At 34.9% G+C, this 23,509-nt stretch overlaps 1 protein-coding gene across 5 annotated transcripts in view; it reads left to right on the top strand.

The window, feature by feature from the left end:
• TASOR (transcription activation suppressor) overlaps positions 1-23,509 on the top strand; it is a 47,595-nt gene that overhangs the window by 16,825 nt on the left and 7,261 nt on the right. For 2 of the 5 annotated variants that reach the window (XM_055344093.1, XM_055344095.1), the window contains exons 9-18: positions 608-713; positions 1,512-1,615; positions 1,695-1,798; positions 10,928-11,000; positions 11,102-11,173; positions 12,097-12,798; positions 16,103-16,506; positions 17,716-17,857; positions 19,101-19,160; positions 22,480-23,291. In XM_055344093.1, coding sequence (XP_055200068.1) covers positions 608-713; positions 1,512-1,615; positions 1,695-1,798; positions 10,928-11,000; positions 11,102-11,173; positions 12,097-12,798; positions 16,103-16,506; positions 17,716-17,857; positions 19,101-19,160; positions 22,480-23,291 — 2,579 coding nt within the window. Of the gene's footprint in view, positions 1-607; positions 714-1,511; positions 1,616-1,694; positions 1,799-10,927; positions 11,001-11,101; positions 11,174-12,096; positions 12,799-16,102; positions 16,507-17,715; positions 17,858-19,100; positions 19,161-22,356; positions 23,292-23,509 lie in introns of all 5 variants that reach the window. The other 3 variants (XM_055344092.1, XM_055344094.1, XM_055344096.1) reach the window with 2 other exon arrangements.

Raw genomic sequence — 23,509 nt, forward strand, 5'->3', positions numbered from 1 at the left:
TCAACATTTGGTTGTTCAAGCATAAGGTCTCGTTTGAGAAGCTACTGATACTATGAATAGTCCAAAGGATTTTAACACTTTGACAAAGGTAAAAAAAAAAAAATAAAACAAGCTTCGCAACTCAGCTTTTTAAAATCTGTGTTTATCAGAGGTTTAGGATTCAGAAGACCTAGAGAAGATTAAAAAATACTGACATTTTCTGTCATTCAGTTTCTCCACAATGAAAAGAGAGTAAGTAGAGGGTATGAGATGCTGTAGGAATTCATGTAGTTAACTGGATTTAATACAGTTGTCTTTGGGAGAAATGAGGGCACTAAATATATTGTCTTTGATCTTAAACTTTCAGATACGAAGACATTTAGACAAATTTGTTATTTTTTGGACCTGAAATAACTATGTGAAGGAAAAAATACTGAAAGAAAAATCCTAATATTTCTATTCTCTTGTAAATAGAAATGTCATGGGGTTTATTTTGTTTTCTGTTGTTGTTGCTGTTCCTTTACTTAAACATTGTTTCTAGGTGTGTTTCCCTTATTTCTATCTAGCAAACATGTATTTGCTCCTGGGCTGCCAGTGGCTGAATTGTGTCATTATTCTTTTTATTTAGATAAATTTAACTACACCTTGTGGAAAGGACAGCTTTTAAATAAAGGAAAGCTTTTGTGTTATATTTCTCTGAGGTCAGCCACTCGTGCTTTTTTGCCTATCAAGCTGTAAGTATGTTATATTACAAGAAAATAGCAATTAGTGGTTGCTAATTATTCAGTTCCTTTTTGTTTTTTTATTCTTAAATTTTACTTTGGTTTGAAAGAATATAAATGTCGATTTGTTTTAAAAAAAATTGATTTGATAACTTGGGAGAGTTAGTTGGCAAAATGAGCCCTCTACCTTTCTGTCGTGGTTTGAGAGTGGGCTAAATAAATAGTTGTACACATTTATGGCATAAAACTTTCTCTGAGTGATTTTAAATTTTAACAGTGATTTTTCAAAGTTTTATGCTAATTATATATATATTTTTCACTTAGCACATGATAGACTTAAAAGTTATCAGTTCTGTGTTGGAAACAGTTTTGATGTAGTGAGTTAAAATTTATAGACTGTTTTCAGTCCTGTGCAGCATATATTAGGATAGAAAGGTCTAGAATGATCATTTGCTATCACCCCAGTAAATATGGGCCTTCATAAATGTTTGAAGATTACTTTAACAGTTCATACTGATTTGTCTTTAATAAAAAGACAGCCTTTTATCCTTTCTGTTTTAGTAAAAGTGGTATATAAGGTTAGCTTCTGGCTTAAAGTTGAAGGTTGGTGATACTGGGAGCCTTTTATATACTTCTGTGAATATATCTGGACTTCCATATCAAATCCTCTTTAGAATCACCTATAATATTAATAAATATGCTCTTCTGCTTTCCACCAAGATCCTCATATGAGTGGGGGTGGGGAGGAAATAACATTGGTAGAGTTAAACATACAGGTAAGGGAAAAATGCTTTTTCAATTTTCTTTCAGTCCTGAAAAGTTAGATGTTGAAACAGTTATGAGTATTGATCATCTGAAACAGAAAATCCCTCCAGCACTATTTTATAAGGAAACATACTTAGGTCCAAGTGAAGGTAAGTAATTTAATTTTATTAAGATATATAAAAAGCAGATTTGATTTGAATATTTACTGTGTATTTTTTCTTATGTCAGTTTTGAAGAATGGAATGTATTGCAGCCTTTATGAAGTTGTAGAAAAAACAAGAATTGGAAGTAACATGGAGAGTTTACTACAAAAACTAGAGAAAGAAAAACTTGTGAGTGAAAGATTTTTAAATGTTCCTCATTCTTCCTTAGAAATAAGCATTTGAATAAGTGACCAGATTATTTAAATTTATTTCATTTTTGCCTCTGAAAGTACCATAACGTCTCTTTGTTGCTATTTAGCAAACAGTTTTACTATGGCCTTTGATAGTCTTTTTTATTTTAGCCATGACAGTAGACCTTCTGTAAGCCAGTCTTCCCCATGAATACAATCTTTATTGTATTTTGTGATGTGACAACATATATTTATTGAATACTATTTTCTTATGCTGAGTGTATACGTCAGTAAAGAATGAGATAAGGAGACTATTCTTTTGGATTATACAGAGTGATAAATGGAATTCCTCAGATAGATGTGGTGTGTTTCAGTAGACTCTGTGTCATATTTGAAGATTCAGAAAGAACAGGGTGCTTGGTGAGGTTGAAAAGAGATAAAGGAACACTAGAGTAGTTGGGGGAAAGTGGTAGGACATGAGACTAGGAAAATGTGTAGAGGACTGTGTCCTGCAGGGTCATGTAGGTGGTATTAAAATGTTTGGAAGTTTGGATGTAATCTTAAAAATAATTGGGTTTTAAAGGGAGTAGCATGAGGTTTTGATTATGTACACAACATGATCAGATCTGTGCTGTGGAAGTTTATTTGGTTACTCTTTAGATAATGAATTGAGGGGAGGGGAGGCAGGAAACTAGCATTGCATTACTGGGTGATAGTGGCTTGGAGAAGAAAGGTTAAGAGTGATGATAGAGATTGATTTAAGAGATACTTACTAGATAGTATCCAATTTAATAGATACTGATTTTACTGAATTTGAATAGAGGGATAGGTCAGGCATCAGCTGTGATGGGTTCAGGAATGAACAGAAAATGAATATATGCTGTTATGTATAGTTTAACTGAAGGGGACAGGAGAAGAGCTATTTCAAGGTTTCTGTTAACCTGAGATAGATGAATGTTTAAATGTTTAAATGTTGATGGAATGTTTCAGTAGAGGGGAAGTTTTTGCACAGATATGTTATGTGATACAAGTTTTTCAGTAGTTGACTTCCTTTTACTCCTACTTTGTTGAGCCTCAATTTCAAATTGTAGTCAAATGGAGGTTACTGTTAATGATTTTCAGAATTTGCAACTGCATTTTTAATGGCTTTGTAGAATTTCATTGTATACACATATATTTGCTTACCTAATCCATTGTTTATAGGTAGGAGAGTCAAATTGTATACAAAACTTAGAGGCAGAGTTTATACACTTAGGAATTGGTGGACATCTAACAATAACTTGTTAATTAACCAGCTAGAAATCTTGGGGTTAGGCATTTTAGAACACACACATGCATACACACACATACACATTCACTACATATGGATATACTTTTATATTTACATATCTTTTTTCTTCTAAAATAAAACTATTCCTCATGATCAAAATCTGTTTAATTCCAGAGTTCAGGGGATCCCTGGGTGGCTCAGTGGTTTAGCGCCTGCCTTTGGCCTAGGGCGCGATCCTGGAGTCTTGGGATCGAGTCCCACGTCAGGCTCCAGGCATGGAGCCTGCTTCTCCCTCCTCCTGTGTCTCTGCCTCTCTCTCTATCAAAATTAAATAAATAAATAAATCTTTAAAAAAAAAATAATTCCAGAGTTCAGAAAGTGAAAGTTTTGGATAGTAGGTTTGGATATAATTAGATACTGGTTTATCCAAATCTGTTCGGTTCTTGCATTTCAGAGAATGAATATTGAGTCTTGGCAATGAGGAGTTTATCAGAAGATTATAACATCTGTTCCATTTCTAGTAGTAAGAATCAGGATAGGAAGATACTAGTATTTTCTTTCTTTCCTTATTATTTTAGGTTCTTGGAGGACTGGGTTTTCCCAGAAGTAAGATCTTATATCTTAGAGGACATGAGCATTCCACAAGGATACATTACCTAAATGTAATGGACCCTAGATATTTTGTGTAGCTATCCCTTTTCCTGCAAACCTCATTGGGAATTATTCTAACTACAGCTACTTTCTTTATAGTCTAATGATGGGAGATGCGTTGAGGACTGTTGGGTTCTCAATAATTCTGTCTTGAATATGCACACAAAATGTTATGGATCAGAGATAGATTTAATGAATACATCACAGTAATAATTATATTAGCCTTCCTTTGCCCCAGTCTTTAGCCTTAGGGCAACCCAAGGAAAGACCAATCAAACAGGCAACAGATGAGGTAAAATGATTTCTCTTGACTTATTAGAGGAAGAAGGCCACTATCTCCTTCCCCTCCTGGAAAGTTCTTTTTGAAAATGTAAAGAGCATTACATATTAATTACAACCCTGTAGTAAGTAAATAAATCTTTTCAGGAGCTGTTTAGCCCTCTGGGACCTAAGGACATCTCCAAGTTTCTGGGACTCATTCATCCTTGAAATATACATACCTAAGTCTTCTGGCACCTTGGGGCTTAATATAGGAATTAATTGTGCTGTAACCTCTTGACCCTCTTGTGTACCCACTTGGCATTCTCAGGGAGATAAGGGAAATTTAATTATCCTTTTTGATCAGAGCAGTTATTTAGATAATTGGCTACAGATCTAATTCTTAAAGTATAAGAGGAGTAAAATATTTCTAGAGGAAATGAAAGCAATTATTCCCTATCTTTGTATTTACTTTTCTATGTATCAGCAGGCTAGTTTTGGTGTAGGAGCACTGAGAAATCTAGGGAAATTTTATTTTCTCACAGGGAGATTTATTGTGTGAATATGATTATATTGAGCTCTCTTGTGGTAAGGCATAAGTTAATAATTCTTAGAACTAACTTAATATAAAAAAAATAATTAACTTAAGGAAAATGATGGATGTCGCTAAATTTGAATGTTGTTTCTAATGTGAACATTCTGTATATCTCCTGGTGTATATGTACAAGTTTTTCTCTTGGGTATATATCTAGTATATTGGACTTATTTATAAGTAAAATTATTGAATAATAACATATACACGTGACTGGCTTTGCAAGATAATGCGATAATTGTTTTAAGTGTTGGTACCAATATATATCCCCTGCTACCAGCAAGTTCTCATCAATTCACACAGTCGCTGGTACAGATTGTGGCAGTCTTACCAATCTAGTAGTTGTAAAATATATTATACTGGGACTTTAGCCTGTATTTTCCTAAAATATGATGAGTTGAGCATCCTTTTATAAATTTCTTAGTGTTCACTTGCCTATTTTTCCTTTGAGTGGCTTGTGTTTTCTTAATAATTTGAGGAATTTGATACATATATTTTGGGTACTAACAGTGAGGTATGTGTGCTAGAATTTTTTTTTCATAATCTGTGCTTGCCTTTTTTATTTTACTCATGGTATTTTTTTTGAAGAACAGATGTTCTTAATGTAATTAACTTTTTCTCCCTGAATGTGAAGCACTTTGTGGCCTCTTTAAGAAATCTTTCCTTACCCCTAGATCTTACAGGTATTGCCCTGTGTTTTCTTTTGAATGTGTTATGATTTGGCCTAAGGCACTTAAGTCCTTAAATAAATAGTTTTGGGTTTGTTTTTGTTTTTGTTTTGTTTGACAATATAGGAACCCAACTTCATTTTTCCCCAATGTGAGTAACAAGTTGTTCCTGAATCATTTATTGAATAGTCCCTCCTTTCTCCACTAAGAAGCCTTGATTGGAGGTAGGGCCAACTGCCCCACTTTTTTCATCTTTTTTGGTTTAGGAGTGTTTAGCAATTTGAGACGTAGCCTTTTTCAAGAACTTAAGTTTCAGCTTTACTTTCTTTTTTTTTTAATTTTTATTTATTTATGATAATCAGAGAGAGAGAGAGAGAGAGAGGCAGAGATACAGGCAGAGGGAGAAGCAGGCTCCATGCACCGGGAGCCGGACGTGGGATTCAATCCCGGGTCTCCAGGATCGTGCCCTGGGCCAAAGGCAGGTGCTAAACCGCTGCGCCACCCAGGGATCCCTCAGCTTTACTTTTTAAAAAAAATTTTAGAATCAGCTTTTAAGTTCCCCCTCCCAGCCCTCTCACCTTGCCCCCAAAAAACCCTATTGGGATTTTTTTAATTGGAATTTTGTTAGGTCTATAGATCGAGTTTAAGAGAATTGGTATCTTTTGTGTACTGTCTTATCCATGAACAAGATAGCTATTTACTCCTTTAGGGTATTCTTTTAATAGAGTTTTATAGTTTTCTGGATACACATCTTGGTTATTTTTTGTTCAGTTTATCCCCAGGCATCTTACTATTTTTGATGCTATTATAAACAGTATTTTCCATTTGGGTTCTTTCTGTATTTATTAGGTATATAAAAATGTAATTGGTATTTATGTGGATTTTATGTTAGATCAGTGTATGAAATTTAAGTAATTCTTTTTTATACATTCTTTGGAATTGCTATATAGGCTTTATTATCTGGGAGCAACATTGTTTTGTTTCCCTCCTCCTCCCTCTAGTCCTTAAGCTTTTTATTTCTCTTTCTTGTATTACTGTGTAATCTAGGATCTCTAGTACAATGTTTTTGTTGTTGTTTTTTTTAAAAATTTTATTTATTCATGAAGAGACGCAGAGAGAAAGAGAGAGAGAGAGACAGGCACAAGGCACAGGCAGAGGGAGAAGCAGGCTCCATGCAGGGAGCCCAATGTGGGACTCTGTCCCAGGACACTGGGATCATGGCCTGAGCTGAAGGCAGACACTCAATGGCTGAGCCACCCAGGCGTCCCTAGTACAATGTTTAATAAAGGTGGTAGTGGTAGGCATTCTTGTCTTTTTGATTTTAAAAAGAACATATCTAACATTAATCATTAAGTAGGAAGTTTGCAGTAGGTTTTTCACAGATATCTTTACCAGTTTAAAAATTTCCTTCATTATTTTTTTTAACCATGATGGGTTTTGAATTTTGTTAAATGCTTGGGCGAGGGGCATTTATCAAGATGGTAACATGGGGTATTGGTGTATTGGTGTATTAGGGTTTTCCAAAGGAGCAGAACTAATAGGATGTACATATGGAAAGAGATTTATTATAAAGAATTGGCTCACAGAATTATGGAGGCTAAAAAGTTCCAAGATTTACAGTCAGCAAGCTGGAGATTCGGGAGAGCTTATATGTTCAACTCATCTAAAAATACTCTCAGAAATAGCAAGAATAAGGTTTGACCAAGTATCTGGACACCTTGTGACCCAGTCAAGTTGACATGTAAAATGAACCATCATATATAGAATTTAGCTTACAGGCTTATAAAATGAATTATATTTTATCTTTTTCCGGTATTAAACTGTATTTGTGTTGCTGATTAAGAATACCAACTCCCGTGGCCTTGTGTGGCTCATTTGGCTAAGATCTGACTCTGATCTCAGCTCAGGTTTTGATCTCATGGTCATGAGTTGAAGCCTTGCCAGCATGGAGCCTACTTTTAAAAATAAACAAACAAAAAAACCAACTCTTTTTTTTTTTCTTTTAAATGCATGGTTTGATCTGTGGATTTTTTTTTTAGGAATTTTGTATCAGTGATGATGAGTGAGATTGACCTGCAATCTTTCTCATACTGTCCTTATCTAGTTTTTGTATCAACATCTGCTAGTTTTTCAGAATTGAGTTAGGTAGTATTTCTCATTTTGCAAAAGATGGATATATATGTATGATTAAAATCTATTTTTTGGATGTTGGCTAGCACTTAACTACAAAACTGTGTCATTCATTTATGGATGATTTTAAAGTATTCAATTTAGTAGTTAAACTTTACAGGCTTTCTGTTTTTTCTCAAGTCAGTTTGGTTTTTAGGGATTTGTCCATTTCTTCTATGTTTTTGTGTTTATTGTGATAGTCATTTATATAGACTCTTATTAATAGCAAGCTGCTGTGAGCATTATTTGATAATATTTTCATTATGCTTTCCCTGGTTAGTCACTTTCACCAGAGGTTTGTCTATTTTATTAAGAATCAAATATGGTTTTAACTTCTGTTACAGCTTTGTTTTACTCTCTTACTAGTTTTAGCTGTTTTATTAACTCCTACTTTTGGGGGTTCATTTTGTAATTTCTGCCTTCTTAAGTTGGAAAAATGTTCAATGAATTTTGAGTTCTAAATATTGCTTTAGTTGCATTCCACAAGAGTACTTTTGTTTTTTTCTAATTTAATTCTGTTATAATCAGAACAGGTGGTAATTATTGAAAATTTATTGATACTTGATGTAAAACTGACAGTGTGGTCAGTTTTTTAACATGCCCCCTGGGTATTACCTCCTCCCCCCCAAAAAAGTGTCTTCCTTAATTGTTAGAAACTGGGTACACAATTCTGGGTTGACAGCTATTTTCTCTTAGCACTTTGACATATTACCGTATCTTTTGGCATCTGTCTTTGTTGAGAGCTTAGTTCTTAGTCTAATTATTACTCCTTTGTCGGTTGTCATCTTTTTTGTTTGCTTTTTTAATCTTTGGTGTTTTGCAGTTACATATCTAAGTATAGATTTTTCATTTATCCAACTTGCTGTATATTCTTTAGTATCTGGATTTACATATTCATTTCTGTAAATACAGTTAGTTACTATCTGATTAATTCTTCATTCTGTTTAGACTTTCTAGGACCCTAGAGTATCTATGTCAGGTCTTTTCATGATGTACTTGATATCTGAACTTTTGTGTTTTACATCCACTTGTTTCTCAGTGTGCTGCATTCTGAGTATTTCATAGCTATCTTCTAGCTTACAAATTCTGTGCTTAGCTGTGTCTAATTTGCTGTTTAATTCATGCATTGAGTTTCTTATATCACATAGTTTTTATTTCTAAACAAGTATACTTGATTATTTTTTAGATCTGCTTGGTCTTTTTTGGGGGACAGATTCTTAACTTTTTCAGTAACACTTGAGTACCTGTTATGTGTCAGGCACTGTTACAGGAGGTAAAAGTTATATTCTGATACTCCTTAGTATTTCTTTTTTTACGATTTTATTTATTTATACATGAGAGATACAGAGAGAGGCAGAGACACAGACAGAGGGAGAAGCAGGCTTCATGCGGGGAGCCTGATGTGGTACTCAATCCCAGGATCACGCCCTGAGCCAAAGACAGATGCTCAACCGCTGAGCCACCCAGGCATCCCTCCTTGGTACTTTTTTAATCGAAATAAACTTCACTTTAAGTGTACACTTTTTTTTTAAGTGTACACTTTTTGAGTGATTTTTAGTGGATTCACAGTATTATGCAACCATCACCACTATTTTCAGAACATTTTGATCACCCCAGAGAGCAACCTCATACCCATTAAGCATACACTCTGCATTTTTTTCTTTAGTTCCTACTAACTATGAATCTACTGTCTTTATGGATTTGTCTGTTCTAGACATTTTATACATGCGGTATGTGCCTGGCTTCTTTCACTTAGCATAGTAATATTTTTTAAAGATTCTTTTTATTTGAGAGGGGAGGAGCAGAGAGAGAGACTCTTCAAGTAGACTCCCCACTGAGCTTGGAGAGCCCCATATGGTGCATAAGCTCACGATCCATGGGATCATGACCTCAGCTGAAACCAAGAGTTGGTCGCTCAACTGACTGAGCCACCCAGGCATCCCTCTTAGCGTAATACTTTTATGTATCGGTACTTCATTCCTTTCTTATGGCTGAACAGTATTTTCTTTTCTTTTTTTTTTTAAGATTTTATTTATTTATTCATGAGACACAAAAGAGAGAGAGGCAGAGACACAGGCAGAGGGAGAAGCAGGCTCCATGCGGGGAGCCCAATGCAGGACCCAATGTAGGGTCTCCAGGATTAGGCCCTGGGCTGAAGGCAGCGCCAAACCGCTGAGCCACCCGGGCTGCCTTAACAGTATTTTCTTGTATGGAAAATACCATATTTTGTCTATTCATCAATTGTTTCCACTCTTTGGCTGTTACGGATAAGCTGCTCTGATCATTTGTATACCAGTTTTTCTGTGAGCATGTTTTCGATTCTGCCAGTTATTTCTTTAAGCATCCATACCTATTATTTTATATATTATATTTAATAATTCCAATTTTAAGTCCTTGGATGTTGGAATCTGTTGTTTCTGCTAAATTTTAGAGTAGCTTGTTTCCTATTAGTTTATGAGCTTGCTGTTTTGTATTTTTAACATGTTTTTAAGATTTTATTCTATTAGATTTTGTGTCTGTCATGTTTAGTTCTTTACTTCCATTTTGCAAACAATTGTAGTAGCTCATGAACTTTCTTCACATTTATGTTGTTTTCTTTCCTCCTCCTTCACAGTGCTGTTGGAGTTTTTTTGTGGTCATTTTTTGAACTCCAGTTCGAAAGGGTGTGTATACTTTTGAGGGCATTCCTGGCCAACCTGGCATTCTTGTCTTTTTACAGTTGAGCCTAGGATCTTTCCTTCTAGACTTACACGTTTGGCCTAGTCTGTCATCACCCTTTTGCTAGTCATAAGTACTCTACTGCCTGCAAATTGTTCCCTCAGTTATAACTCTGCCTTTGCTTACGATGTTCACTCTATTGAAATATCCTTCCCGTAATTTTGGGCTCTTGGCGATGTTCCCATCCTTCAAAATCCACCTGAAGTATACTCTCAGTACCTTTTCCAGCTATAAAGTGTATTTTTTTTGTCTTCCTGTTATTTTGTATTATCTTTTTGAGAACTTCTCTGTCTTGTGTTGCGTGTCTTTGAAGTTATTTCTGGCAAGGCAGATTGCCTTAGGTTGAAAGGTGTTTATTAACTACGTGAAGAATTAGATTCTAAAAATACATTTCATTTGAGATTAGCTTGATTTCATGAAAGGCAGTACTTATGCTACCAACATCTAGCACACTGCCTTGACAATTAATAACATGTCTTTTGAATTGTGAGGAAGATATTTGAAGTCTTTAATTTGGTCCTTGTATTTGAGCTTCATGGAAAAATCAAGTTGGTCTTAATTAGGGAAATTCGTTCAGTAATATTTTCCTGTAATTGTTTGTATGAGAAAACTAGGGAATTTTTGTTTGATTGGAATCTTGTTAATTAGTTAGTAGAGTTTTTAATTTGGTAGCAATATTTTTCCTAAAGAAAGATGATCAATAACTTGTTTTCTTCATAATTAGTTGAAACTGCTATGTGCCTGCCTTATGATATGTAATAATAAAGCAGATTCAACTTCTTCCCTCTTCCAAAAATTCAGGTTCTTGTTAAACCTTTGGGAGACCGAGGATACCTTTTTCTTCTTTCTCCTTGTCAAATGGTTTCTCCATATGGTAGGTGATCGCTTTAATTTTTACAGTTCTTTAATTTTTTTCATGAGAACATATTGCTAATCAATTTGGCTTCTTTTTTTTTTTTTTTTTTTTTTTTTTAGAACATCAAACTGCCAAGTCTCGAGTCCTACATGCTTTATTTCTATTTCAAGAATCTAGAGGCATAGTTCCTTGTAAGTTCTTTGAATATCTAAATCCAGTTACTGATAGATACTTAAATTTCATTGAGATTTTCCAGATAACTCAGTAAGCATTTTGTTTATTATATTTTAGAAAATATTAGGGGTATTAAGAGATATTAGAATAAAACATAAGTTATATATGATTCGATTTTTTTTATGAAAAATTATTTGGGTGTGATCAGTGTTTTCACTAAATATTATAATTATTAAAATACTGTTGCTTTGTTTTTTAGTGTTTTATATTATGAATCTTTTCTAGCTGAGTTAAGTTTTGCATTCAAATTTTAGCAACAGTAAAAGAATCGTGCTAGGTTAAATTTACGCCATTTAAAATTAATAAAAATTTTTCACACTGATGTTAGAGAAAATTTGCTATTCACTGTTTTTAAAAACATACTGGAATCCTATATTAAGGTAAAATTCCCACTGATGGGTTTCACTGTTAGATTAAGAATGACATTTTCAGTTGTAGCCACTGGGTGCCTATATGCTTACTTATGAGGGTAGAACATTTATGTAAAGTTAAACTTGTTATAGTAGGAAGGAGTGACATTGCTATCATTTGCAGGATTCTCTTGCTAGGAGCCTCAGATCTTGCCCTGCTTCTTTATCTCTCCTTATATTTTGCTTACCACCAGTTGAATTGCCTGGGGACAGTAAGAAATGAAGATCATCAGTGAAATGGGTGTTTTTCCCTTTAAAATATCTTCTGCAGTTTTTAGTTTTAGTTTATTATTGGCCTGTTTTTAAAAGCAAACTCTTCATTTATTTCTATACTACATATATGTATTAGGTTACATACTGCTAGTTTGGTTTACCATTAATGTATGAATGTTGCATTTCTTTTTGACAACATGTAGATGTGTATTTGATTCTTGATGGCTAACATGATTTGCTTTTTTGTTTGTTTACAGCACAAAAAGGTTCAACTAATGCAGCACCACAGAAGAGACACGAGAGCATGACAGATGTATTAAAAATAACTCAGTTTTTACAGTTTGCTTTGATTCAGTGTCGAAAGGAATTCAAAAATATAAATACTATAAATTTTCATTCTGTTGTTGAAAAGTATGTAAATGAATTTTTTAAACGAGGTTTTGGTTCAGGTAAACGAGAGTTTATCATGTTTCCGTATGATTCACGATTAGATGATAAAAAATTTTTATACTCGGCTCCAAAAAATAAATCCCATATTGATAATTGTTTGCATGCCTATATTTTTCGGCCTGAGATGTATCAGTTACCAATTTGTAAATTAAAAGAGCTTTTTGAAGAAAATAGAAAACTTCAACAATTCAGTCCACTATCAGACTATGAAGGCCAAGAAGAAGAAATGAATGGTACAAAAATGAAATTTGGAAAACGAAATAACTCAAGGGGTGAAACTATTATACCTAGAAAGCAGAAGTCTTCTCATTCTTTGGATTATGATAAGGATAGAGTCAAAGAATTGATTAATTTAATTCAGTGTAGGAAAAAAAATGTGGGTGGGGACTCAGACACAGAAGATATGAGAAGCAAAACTGTCTTGAAGAGGAAGCTTGAGGATCTACCTGAAAATATGAAAAAACTCGCCAAAACCAGTAATTTATCTGAAAATTGCCATCTATATGAAGGTAAAAATATCAGGTTGCTTTTGTATAGTATAAAAATAACCAAAAATATAATAAAGTAGCTTTGTCCTTTCCCCGAGTACAGGGCTCTGCAAATTACAGCCTCAGAGGCAAATCCAGCCTGTCCCTTGTTTTTATAAAGAAAATACATCAGATTTCTGAATTGTGTAGTTGAGGCTAATATGAGGAAAATAAAATATGCTCGGCTATTATCCTATTAATTGGAGTTCTTGGCCTCATATCCCTTTAATTTTATGGTTGGAAAAGTACATTGAATATTGGGTTTTCTTAGCATATTGCTGTGAAAAGGAATCTTCTGAGCTTTAAAATCAGATTTCTTAGGGGCATACAGATTTTTTCACATCTCAGGAGCTCAGTAATATGTTTGCCTTTTTCTTTTTTCTATTTTTCTTTATTTTGTTTTAGTCGACAGTAAAAGAAATGGGAGACCCTTCTCTTAAAAGAGTGTGTTTCATTATTGCAAGTACTCTAAAACATTTTTTCATCTAGTTTTTTATTACACTGCTAAAATAAGCATGAAATGTGTTCTTTGAGTTCAGGGACCTTGAAATTTTGTGCTGCTGCTGTTCTTGTTTATGGCAGATCTTAGTATTCTATTTTTGTTTCTTACTAAGCAGTTTAACTTGTATATGTTCAAATTCAGTGTGTCTCAGAAAAGACTAGGTTAAATCAATGTTTTTATTATACTGTTTTCTGAGCAATTGGTGCTTGTGTCCTCAGTTACTTTTCAATTATCTGTTCTCCTTTACTTCCTCTCTTTCTGCACATATGATAGCCACTTAGCCCCATGTTGTTATTTACGTTTAAATTAAAATTAAAAATTCATTTCATGCACTGTATTGAAACATTTCAGAAGCCCTACCACTGTATTGGAATAGCAAAAATGGGGAACATTTCCATCATTATAGAAAGTTTCTATTTGACAGGGCTGTGTCTTCAGTAACTTTTAAGTGTTTTTTTTTTTTTTTCTTCATGTGACCTGTGTTCTCTCTTTCCAACATTTTCCTCTTGCTCTTACCTCTTGGGTGGCTTTCCTGGCATCTGTCACCCATTTCAGTATCATGTTCTTCAGTCTCAGCTTTGTATTTGTCTTTTCAAAGGTATTTTTATAGACCAGCCAGTTCCACCTGGGTAACCATGTTTCCCACTCTTTTTTTTTTTTACATATTCCTTGATTAGGGTACATCTCTCTCCTCGGAATGTCATAGTCAGTCCTTTACACTTCTTTCTTCCTGAAGCATCTTTCATTTCTCTCAAGCCTCATATCTCTGCAGTTCAGATCCCTCCCTAGCTTTCTGCCTGTTCTGCTTCTTGATGGTTTTTATTTCCTTTTGCTTCAGCCATGCTGAACCTGTTGATATTTACTGATCTGCACTGTCTTAACACTGTTGACCTGTGTCTTGAGAATTAGGTGCTTACTATGTGCCAGGTACTGTACATACAAGGACTCAGTTTAGTTCAAGTGGTAGACATTATTATTCTTAATTTACAGATGAGAAAACCCATCTCCAAGAAGTTGAATAATTATCCCTAAGGTTATAACTTAGCTGTGTCTGGCTCTAAAACATTGTTCCTAAACTTGGCTGTATTTACTAGCACTGAGCACATAATGGTCAAGATACTTAAATTTTAGTACTATTTAAGCTGATAATTGGCTAATTATTTTATGTGTGAAAAAATAGTTGTAGGTGACAGGTTTTATCAATAATTGAAATGGTGGGAAAACTGTACTAATAGGCCAAAGGAGAAGTAGGTCAGGAGAGAAGGGGGAGATAGGTTAAACTGGAACTGGTGACAGACTTGCATTTATAGGTGTTCCTCATTTGTGTTTCTTTTTATTTATTTATTTTTAATTTTTTTATTATTTATGATAGGCACACAGTGAGAGAGAGAGAGAGAGGCAGAGACATAGGCAGAGGGAGAAGCAGGCTCCATGCACCGGGAGCCGATGTGGGATTCGATCCCGGGTCTCCAGGATCACGCCCTGGGCCAAAGGCAGGCGCCAAACCGCTGTGCCACCCAGGGATACCCTGTGTTTCTTTTTAGTCATTGTATATACTTTTGATTTTTGAAAATAGAGATTTAAAGGTTGGTTTCTAACTTTTAAAATACCCTCATCTTGATTTGCTAGTAAATCCACTCATTTCATAAGAGGTAACCTATCTTCACTACCCCCTTTTACATTAATTTTTTTGAGATCTGACTTCTATATATATATGTACCCATTTTAAAGGCACAGTTTAAAGATGAATTTTGATAGCTAGTTGCTACCACACCAACATGTAGAACATTTTCATTACCCCCAGATTTGCCTTGTACTCCTTTGTAATCTCACCCCACCCCACCAGTGATCTGCTTTCTGTTTCTATATAATAGTTTTTCCACTTCTGTGATTTTATAATTCATATAGTGGGAATCATATAGGTTATACTATGCTGTTTCCTTTTTTTTTTTTTTTTTTTTTTGCCGTGGTACATTATACCCTGCTTAAATTGGAAATCCTGACATCTGTCCAGGCTTTATCCCCCTTCAGCATTAAAAGGCACATGACTTTCTGAATGTTTTTTCCCTTTGCAGGTTTTAATATAGTGATTGTACAGAGTACCCAGATTTATACCTGCTTGTAACCATGTCTTAACATGTTTTCTTTCATAGTGTTTTTTGTTCTTAGTGCAAGTTTGGTATAGATTTCTTCAGGATGATTTTGTATCTCCAGTATCTTAGCATTGTTATGAAATTAACTGAGTCATTCAAGATAAAGTTTTAGATTATAAGTATCAGTTATCTTAAAGACAAAATCTAATAGGCATAGAGGAGATAGAAATCAAGCCATGTTTTTGAGGTTTTTTTTAGTAGAGTTAAATGTAATCTGCATATCCTCCTAACACTTTGCAAAAGAAGTACAGATATTTTATCTATTTTCAAGTCAGACAAAACTGGGATTAAACTGATTGGGATTTTGGTAGTAGAGTTTAAGGTAACTACAGCACAGGTATTAATATATATTACCCATACTACTAACATGGTATCTGAGCTCTTTTCTCCATTAATACAATTTTCAAATTATGATGAAAATAAACTTTCATTTATGGGAATTTTTAGCTATGCAAAATTGTAGAATCAGTTATATTTGTAAAGAAAAGGATGAATATACTTCTATAATCTAAGCCAGTTGTTGCCCATAAATATCTTATAATTAATCTTTAGGTATATTTGATTTTTAAGTTTTTATGCTAGCATTCCAAACTTAACTTTAAAGATAGTTTTTCTTTCTCTTCCCCTTCAGAGTCTCCACAGCCTATTGGCTCTCTTGGGCATGATGCTGATTTGAGACAGCAGCAGCAGGATACCTCTAACTCTGGTGTTGCTGACATCCATCGGCTATTTAATTGGCTATCAGAAACACTAGCAAATGCACGTCATTCTGATGCATCCTTGACAGACACGGTTAACAAAGCCTTAGGATTGAACACTGATGATCCCTATGAAGAGCTGAGGCAAAAGCATGAGTATGAGTTGAACTCTCCAGATAAGAAAGAATATGAGCAGCCTACTTGTGCAAAAATTGAAAATGTGCATTTTAAGGGTACTCAGAGCCCATTGCTAGAAATTGATACATCATTGTTAAAATATCCTGTTGCTCTTTCTACCAGTGAAGCAGGCACTGACCATAAACTACATTTGAAAGAAGTAAGCCTATGTCTTTTGATTATCTTTGTTGCTTTTGTGAATGTATGTCTGAAAGAGGACGTAGGTGTGGTTCAATGGGGTTTTTTCCCTTTCAAAAAGAAATAAAATACACATTGCAATAAAATTATCTTTCCAGGGTAGTACTTCTAAGTTATTCCTTGTTATAAAGTGTAAGTGCAGAAGTAGCAGTTTTCCTTCCAGCTTACAGGATTATGTATACTAACTTATATATAGTTAGTAAAATTGAATCCTCAAAAGATTGGCTTTCTGCTGGCAGTACTAGAACCCAAAAGTGAGGTCGATAAGGTGACCAAAGCCAGTGTATCAGTATTAAAAACAAGATTAGGTATTTCATATTTTTCATGCAAATAGGAATGGAAAGTGACAGGACATCCAGTTTATGATACGACGTTGGAGAGTACTGATCCCTAGCTAAGAAGCGGTTTTGTCTTCCCCAGAGAGTGACTGCATCTCTGGGTAATAACAAGATGGTACCATTTTCCTAAGGGCTTATTTTTAATATACTGTTCCCTCCTATTTCTCCTCCTTGCTTTTGAATAAAAGTCATATGCACGTGCCCAGACTCTCCATTTAGTTTTAGGATATTTTAGGGGGAGGATGATGGCAGGAGACTCACTTAGGGAAGTATGTAACTTATGTAACTTATATTAATAACATTTCCTGGCATATTTAATATTCTAAATTGGGTCAATGGGAGCGTGGGCTGAACCCCACCCACTGCCTTTTTTGTAACTAAAGTTTAATGGAACACAGCCATGCCCATTTATTTAGGTATTGCTTCTGGCTGCTTTTGCCACTACAGTGGCGACTTGAGTATCTGGCCCACAAAACCTAAAATATGTGGTGCTTTACTAATAAAAAAGCTTATCTGCTCTAAATCAACATCAAATTATGTTTTGAGGGAAAACATGTTTTAATTTAAGACTAGAGTATTTTAACTTTGCCATGCTGATTTTACTCCCTTGTAATGTTTAGATTGAAGGTTGTGGATTTGCTAACAAAAAACAGAACATGAGACTCTTGGTCTCAGGGTTGTGAGTTCAAGCCCCACATTGGGTTTGGAGCCTACTTAAAAAAAAGAAACTTTTTTTTTTGTTTTGTGTTTTTGTTTTTTTTAAGAAAGTTGTTTATTCTGGACATAAAAATGAATCGAAAAGAAAGCTATTGAATATGTACTCTAATTTTTAGGATCCAAATTTAATTAGCATGAATAATTTTGAAGATTGCAGTTTGTGTCCCGCTGTTCCCATTGAACATGGATTCCGTAGACAATCTAAGTCAAACAATGTTGAAGAGACTGAAATACATTGGAAACTGATTCCAATTACAGGTATGAAAAGTATACTGGGACTTTGGTTGGCTTGGTTTTACTGAGGGAGCAGTTTCCTGAAGGGCTTCATCTTTTCTAGATTCCATTCTTGGGTTACTAGGTGGCTCATCATACTTGGCTCTGACATCTTCATATCTCATTTTGAGCAGTTTAGAATTCACCTTGATTATTGCTGGTTTGGTCAACATCAGCAAATATCTGCAAAACAGCCTATGAAAGCAGAGGGATTTAAAAAATACTTAACCTTCCCAATGCAGTTTAGCATGCAGACTTCCAAATGAAAATTGTTGGCAGAAATTTGAATTTCTAATAAGGTAAAGTAGTGACAAAGATGAAATGATGGTCTTTGGGGAAGCAGACTAAATGCAGTCTTCATTAGAGTATACTTATAACAAGCTATCATCTAAGAAGTGGTCATGTTGAGGTTCATCTATTTGAAAAAAAAAACTTCATTTCTTAATACTGGGTTATATTCGAGAAATTAGATCATCATAGAGTGTGGCCTGAAATGATCAAATGCAAAAATCCCTAGAAAGCTTATTGGATCATGGGGCAAGACTAGGTTAGCAAATGTTGAAATATCATTTTTCATTGTTCTAATTTCTCTGCAAACACATACATATACACATACACATATGTACATACTCTTACTATTCCAGTTCTTTGTTAGCTAAGCATTTTTTAAAATATTCCCAGGGGACATCTTTTCTATTCCTAGATTTTTAAAAAGAAAAAAAAATAACTTTTGCTAAAAGACTGGCTTGTGACCTAGAAGTTACTGAGACTTCCAAGAACTTTGAGAATAATTTCTAAAACTTGATGAGTTTCCAAGGGTGTCAGCACCATTCTCTACTTAGTAACCTTACCAGAGGGGCAAAAGACCTATAAGTGATGGTAGAGAAAAGTAACTGGCACTTAGGAGCTGGAGGTGTTGGCTTGAGTGGGAAAAACAGAATAAGAAAGTAGTCAATACAAATGATTATCGTAACCATTCCTCATTTAGGCAGCTTCATAGTTGATGTTCAGAGCCATTTGAAGGCATAGCATCTAGGTGTTGATGACTCCATCATCATCTGAATGGAAAGGGAAGCAACTTCCTATTTCTGAATGACCCTTCTGGATTATTGTAGGCAAAAGGTGGAATACTTGGATTTGTTAGCATTTGGGGTTGTCTGAAGGGTGTTTAATAGTTATCACCAATATCTGAAGAGAGTCTACAAATCTAATGGATGCTTTCCCTCAGGAGGGAATGCAAGAAGCCCAGAAGACCAGCTGGGGAAACATGGTGAGAAACAAACACCAGGTGAGAAGGCTCCCTTTGCTTTTCCTCCCACTGTGCCCTTCTTCAGAATTGCTACTTGCATTTCTGGTTCTCTATCAATAGGCATCATTTTAAGTTCTGTTAATTACAGAAAATTTGGACAATATCATATTTGCATTTAAAATCGTTATCTGATTTGCATCAAATATTCTTTTACAAAGAATGTGTTTAAAGAAGTCACTGAATATTCACAGAAGTTAAGTTTTCTTCACCTGTAGTGATTCTGTCTGATATGATGACTTGGGAAGACTGGAGTATTTTTCTTAATACATTTCTGTAGAATATCCTAAGAAATAGTCTTCAAGAAGTGATGCCATTTATCTTTCAGGTTATATATTCCTTATCTTGAATTTTTTTACCCAATTCTTATTATTTAAATAAGGGTAGCATAAATAAGAGATTAGGAAACTCTGGGACTCCAGAAACCGTTACAGATGTTGCTGATGAGCTAGTTGCTGGTGGTTCCTAGAAGACTTTTTCTTTTGTCTGAGTTCAGTCAATTCAGCATTTCTGCAGATGGTCATAGACCTTGTTTTCTTGCTTTGGGTTTGGTGGTGGGCCTTTTTTGTTTTTATTTTGTTGTATCCTACTCTTTCAGAAATCTTAAGTGGTAGTGGATCCCCCACACACAACCCTTAATTTGGAAGGAAAGCTGAGTGGCTTAGTTTTAGTAGATCTTTATGGTTTTCCTCTCTTTGGGGAATTAAAAAAAGGTTGAATAGTTTTCTTCAAGAAAATCTTTGTCTCCTAGGAAAAATGACCCAAAAAGGCAAAACAGGAACAACAGATAGATGACATACAGGAAGGTGTATTAAATCTTTAGTACACAATTCAGTGGATTTTTACATGTATATAGACTTATGTTACCACTACCCAAATCTAGATGTAGAACATGTCCAACATCTCTTAAATTTTCTTCTATATCCTTCCTGTCAGTACTCTCCCTGACCCAACAGTAACCAGTAATCTCTTTTACCATAGTTCAGTTTTACCTGTTCTTAAATTTAAGATAAATGGAACCTACACACGTCCTGTTTTACTTTTGGCTCTTTCACTCAACAATTTGTCGGGGATTCATCTATTTTGTATCTGTCAGGAATTCTTTCTCATTAGAAGCAGCCAGGTATCTTGTTCAACATGTGCCACTGGCATCTGCAGTCCTCTCTTATTTGGTATACCATCTTTATATTTTGTGATTGAAAATGTAAATGCATGAATGATGCTGCCTTTAGAGAACCCATTATTCCCCTTTTCACTTAAGTCAAAGTACTGCAATGCTTGAATGACAGTAGAAAACATGCATTATGGATATTGATGGGTGTTTCCTTTAAAACGTTTATTGAAGACAATTTATAAAATACAGTAAATTTTAGTGATTAGAATTTCATAGGGGAAATTTGTGCAAAATAGAATTAAAATTAAGTAATGGTAATTTGCATTTTTAAAAGGGATTGCCTAGATGGATGTAAACTCTATTCAGCTTTAAAAAAAAAAAATCCCTTTATCTGTAGCCTTTCAGGTGTAAGCTTATTGGTCTGAACTACAGCTATACATTTTGGGAGCAGGTATTTCATTCGAAATAATACGTAATCGGAGGTTTAAAAATTATAGGTAGTCCTCCCCAGCCTTTTTGTTTTACAAGGTACAATTTAAAATGTTTTATTTAATAAATCAGATATTTGATATGGTACATAACTCAAGAAGTACAAAAATATTTCAGAAAGTAAAATACTTCAGGAATTCTTGCAGCCCTAGCCCAGACACCTAGTTTCTTTGCATGGATCAACATCTATTATAAGTTTCTTATGTACTTCCAGACATTTTATGTGTGCACTAAACCACATGGTGCAGATTTAAGAAGAATGTTCTATATTTCAGTTACTTTATGGAATGTGAATTTCTGGTTTATCAGTTTCACACAGTTTTAATTCTTACGTTGCTACATTGGATATTTTGGTTCCCTACTCTTCTTCCATAGACCTGTTGTGGTCTTCTTAATTGCCAACAGGTGCCTTTGCAGTAGTTAATGGGAAGGAGTGGTTCATGGAAACTACCAGGGTTGGTGGAGAAATGTTACAAGCTGACTGCTGCTGAGGCTATTAAGAGCCTTAGGAAAGTGTGAATGTGAGGAAACCCCAAACTGAATTTGTGTGGAGAGAGCATGTGGCCATACCTGGGTGCAAAACTTAAATAGGGAATTTACTATACCTTTAAAGTACTGTAATTTTGAAAACTATACTTGTACCTGCAACTTCCTGATATAGAGGTACCTTTTCATAGACCACAACAGTGATTTGTTAGGAAATATTGGCTAAGATCTAAGAAAAATTAATTTAAAAAATAGAATAATATTATCTAGGCAAAGATCACGAATTTTTTTTTCTTAAAATATTACTATATATTGCCATTAACCATATTTTCCCCTTGTTTTTAAAAAGGGACTTAAGGGGGACGCCTGGGTGGCTCAGCAGTTGAGCAACTGCCTTTGGTTCAGGGCATGATCCTGGAGTCCTGGGTTCAAATTCCGCATCAGGCTGCCTGCAGGGAGCCTGCTTCTCCCCCTGCCTGTGTCTCTGCCCCTCTCTCTCCCTCTCTCTCTGTGTCTCATGAATAAATAAATAAAATCTTAAAGGGGGTTACTTACGGGTATCTATTTTGAAATGTAGTTCTAAAAACATATTGTTTGAATTGAGAATTTCTGGGGAAAAAGGTACAATCTGTGGATTGAGCTAGTTGTCAAAAGTCAAAGTTATAGTTCCATTAACATCAGGTAGCTGAATGACCTCTTCATCTCAAGAGTATTACTGTTAATGCAGATATGAAATATGTTCTCTTTCATATTATTGAACCTTTTTTATCCCCCTGATCTATCTGGGAAGCAGAAATAAGCAAATGACTTAATTTGTATTGATGCCAAATTGGCACATGTTCGAACACTTCAAAAGGAATCAAAGAAAATAACATCCAAACTTGTTACTCTAGCTACTGAAATCCAGAGACCAGGCTTAAGTAGGGCACATAGAAAATGGGGTTCATACCATCATTTGAGATTTTTGTTCTGCCTACCAGTGCGTAGTTTTAAATATATACTTTGATCTGACATTCTTATTTATGAGTTTGTATTTTCAGATGTTATTTTTTTGGATTGCTCTTATAATAATGAACTCTTCCTATATAGGTATGAAATCACCAGAAGAACAGCTGGTGTGTCTGCCACCACAGGAGGCCTTTCCTAACGACCCCCGGGTAATAAGTAGACAGAGAAGTTCTGATTACCAGTTTCCATCCTCTCCATTTACAGACACACTAAAGGGCACCACTGAGGAGGACGTATTGACAGGTCAGGTGGTGACAGTGGAGGAGCAGTGTGTGCCAGCAGCAGAGCCGCCCACAATGAGTGAAACCACAGAGAGGACAGTGTTAGGAGAGTACAATCTCTTTTCTAGGAAGATAGAAGAGATTTTGAAGCAAAAGAATGTTTCGTATGTCAGTAGAATTTCCACACCTATTTTTTCAACACAAGAGAAGATGAAACGGCTTTCTGAGTTCATATATTCTAAGACTTCCAAAGCTGGTGTACAGGAGTTTGTAGATGGCTTGCATGAGAAACTAAATACTATTATTATCAAAGCATCAGCCAAGGGTGGGAATTTGCCACCAGTCAGTCCTAATGATTCTTGTACTAAGATAGCATTGAATCCTCTGGGAAAGCCTGTCTTACCAGTTTCCTCAAGTGACTTCAACAACAAACAGCTCCTTGAGCCACTTTGTAGTGATACTTTGAAAGACACCAACTCCAATGAGCAGCATTCCTCTTCAACTTTGGGTTTAACTGAAGTAGAAGTGAACCAGCCACAGCATGTCACAGAGCTGATGCTGACTTCTGATCATACTGTACCTGGTGATACTGCCCGGGAACCCATAGAAAAAGAAACAACAAAATCTCCCAGTGATGTAAACATTTCTGCCCAACCAGCTCTTTCAAATTTTATAAGCCAGTTAGAACCTGAAGTATTTAACAGTTTGGTTAAAATCATGAAAGATGTCCAGAAAAATACTGTGAAATTTTATATTCATGAAGAAGAAGAGAGTGTGCTCTGTAAAGAAATAAAGGTAACTAAATGAGAAGATAATAATAGTCATGCTGTATAAACTTGTCTTGTTGGGCCTGATCTCTATAAAATGGAAATTTTGTTTTTAAATGTTGATCATATATTTTCACAATTTAATACAGTGTATTAAGACTAATTAATAGCAAGTTTAAATTTAGAACCTGTGACCTAAGTATCTTTGAATTTAGAATCTTGTTTTATCCAGTGATTTTAAAGACG

The sequence above is a fragment of the Nyctereutes procyonoides genome, unplaced genomic scaffold, assembly GCF_905146905.1.
Source record: "Nyctereutes procyonoides isolate TBG_1078 unplaced genomic scaffold, NYPRO_anot_genome, whole genome shotgun sequence".
Classification (NCBI taxonomy): domain Eukaryota; kingdom Metazoa; phylum Chordata; class Mammalia; order Carnivora; family Canidae; genus Nyctereutes; species Nyctereutes procyonoides.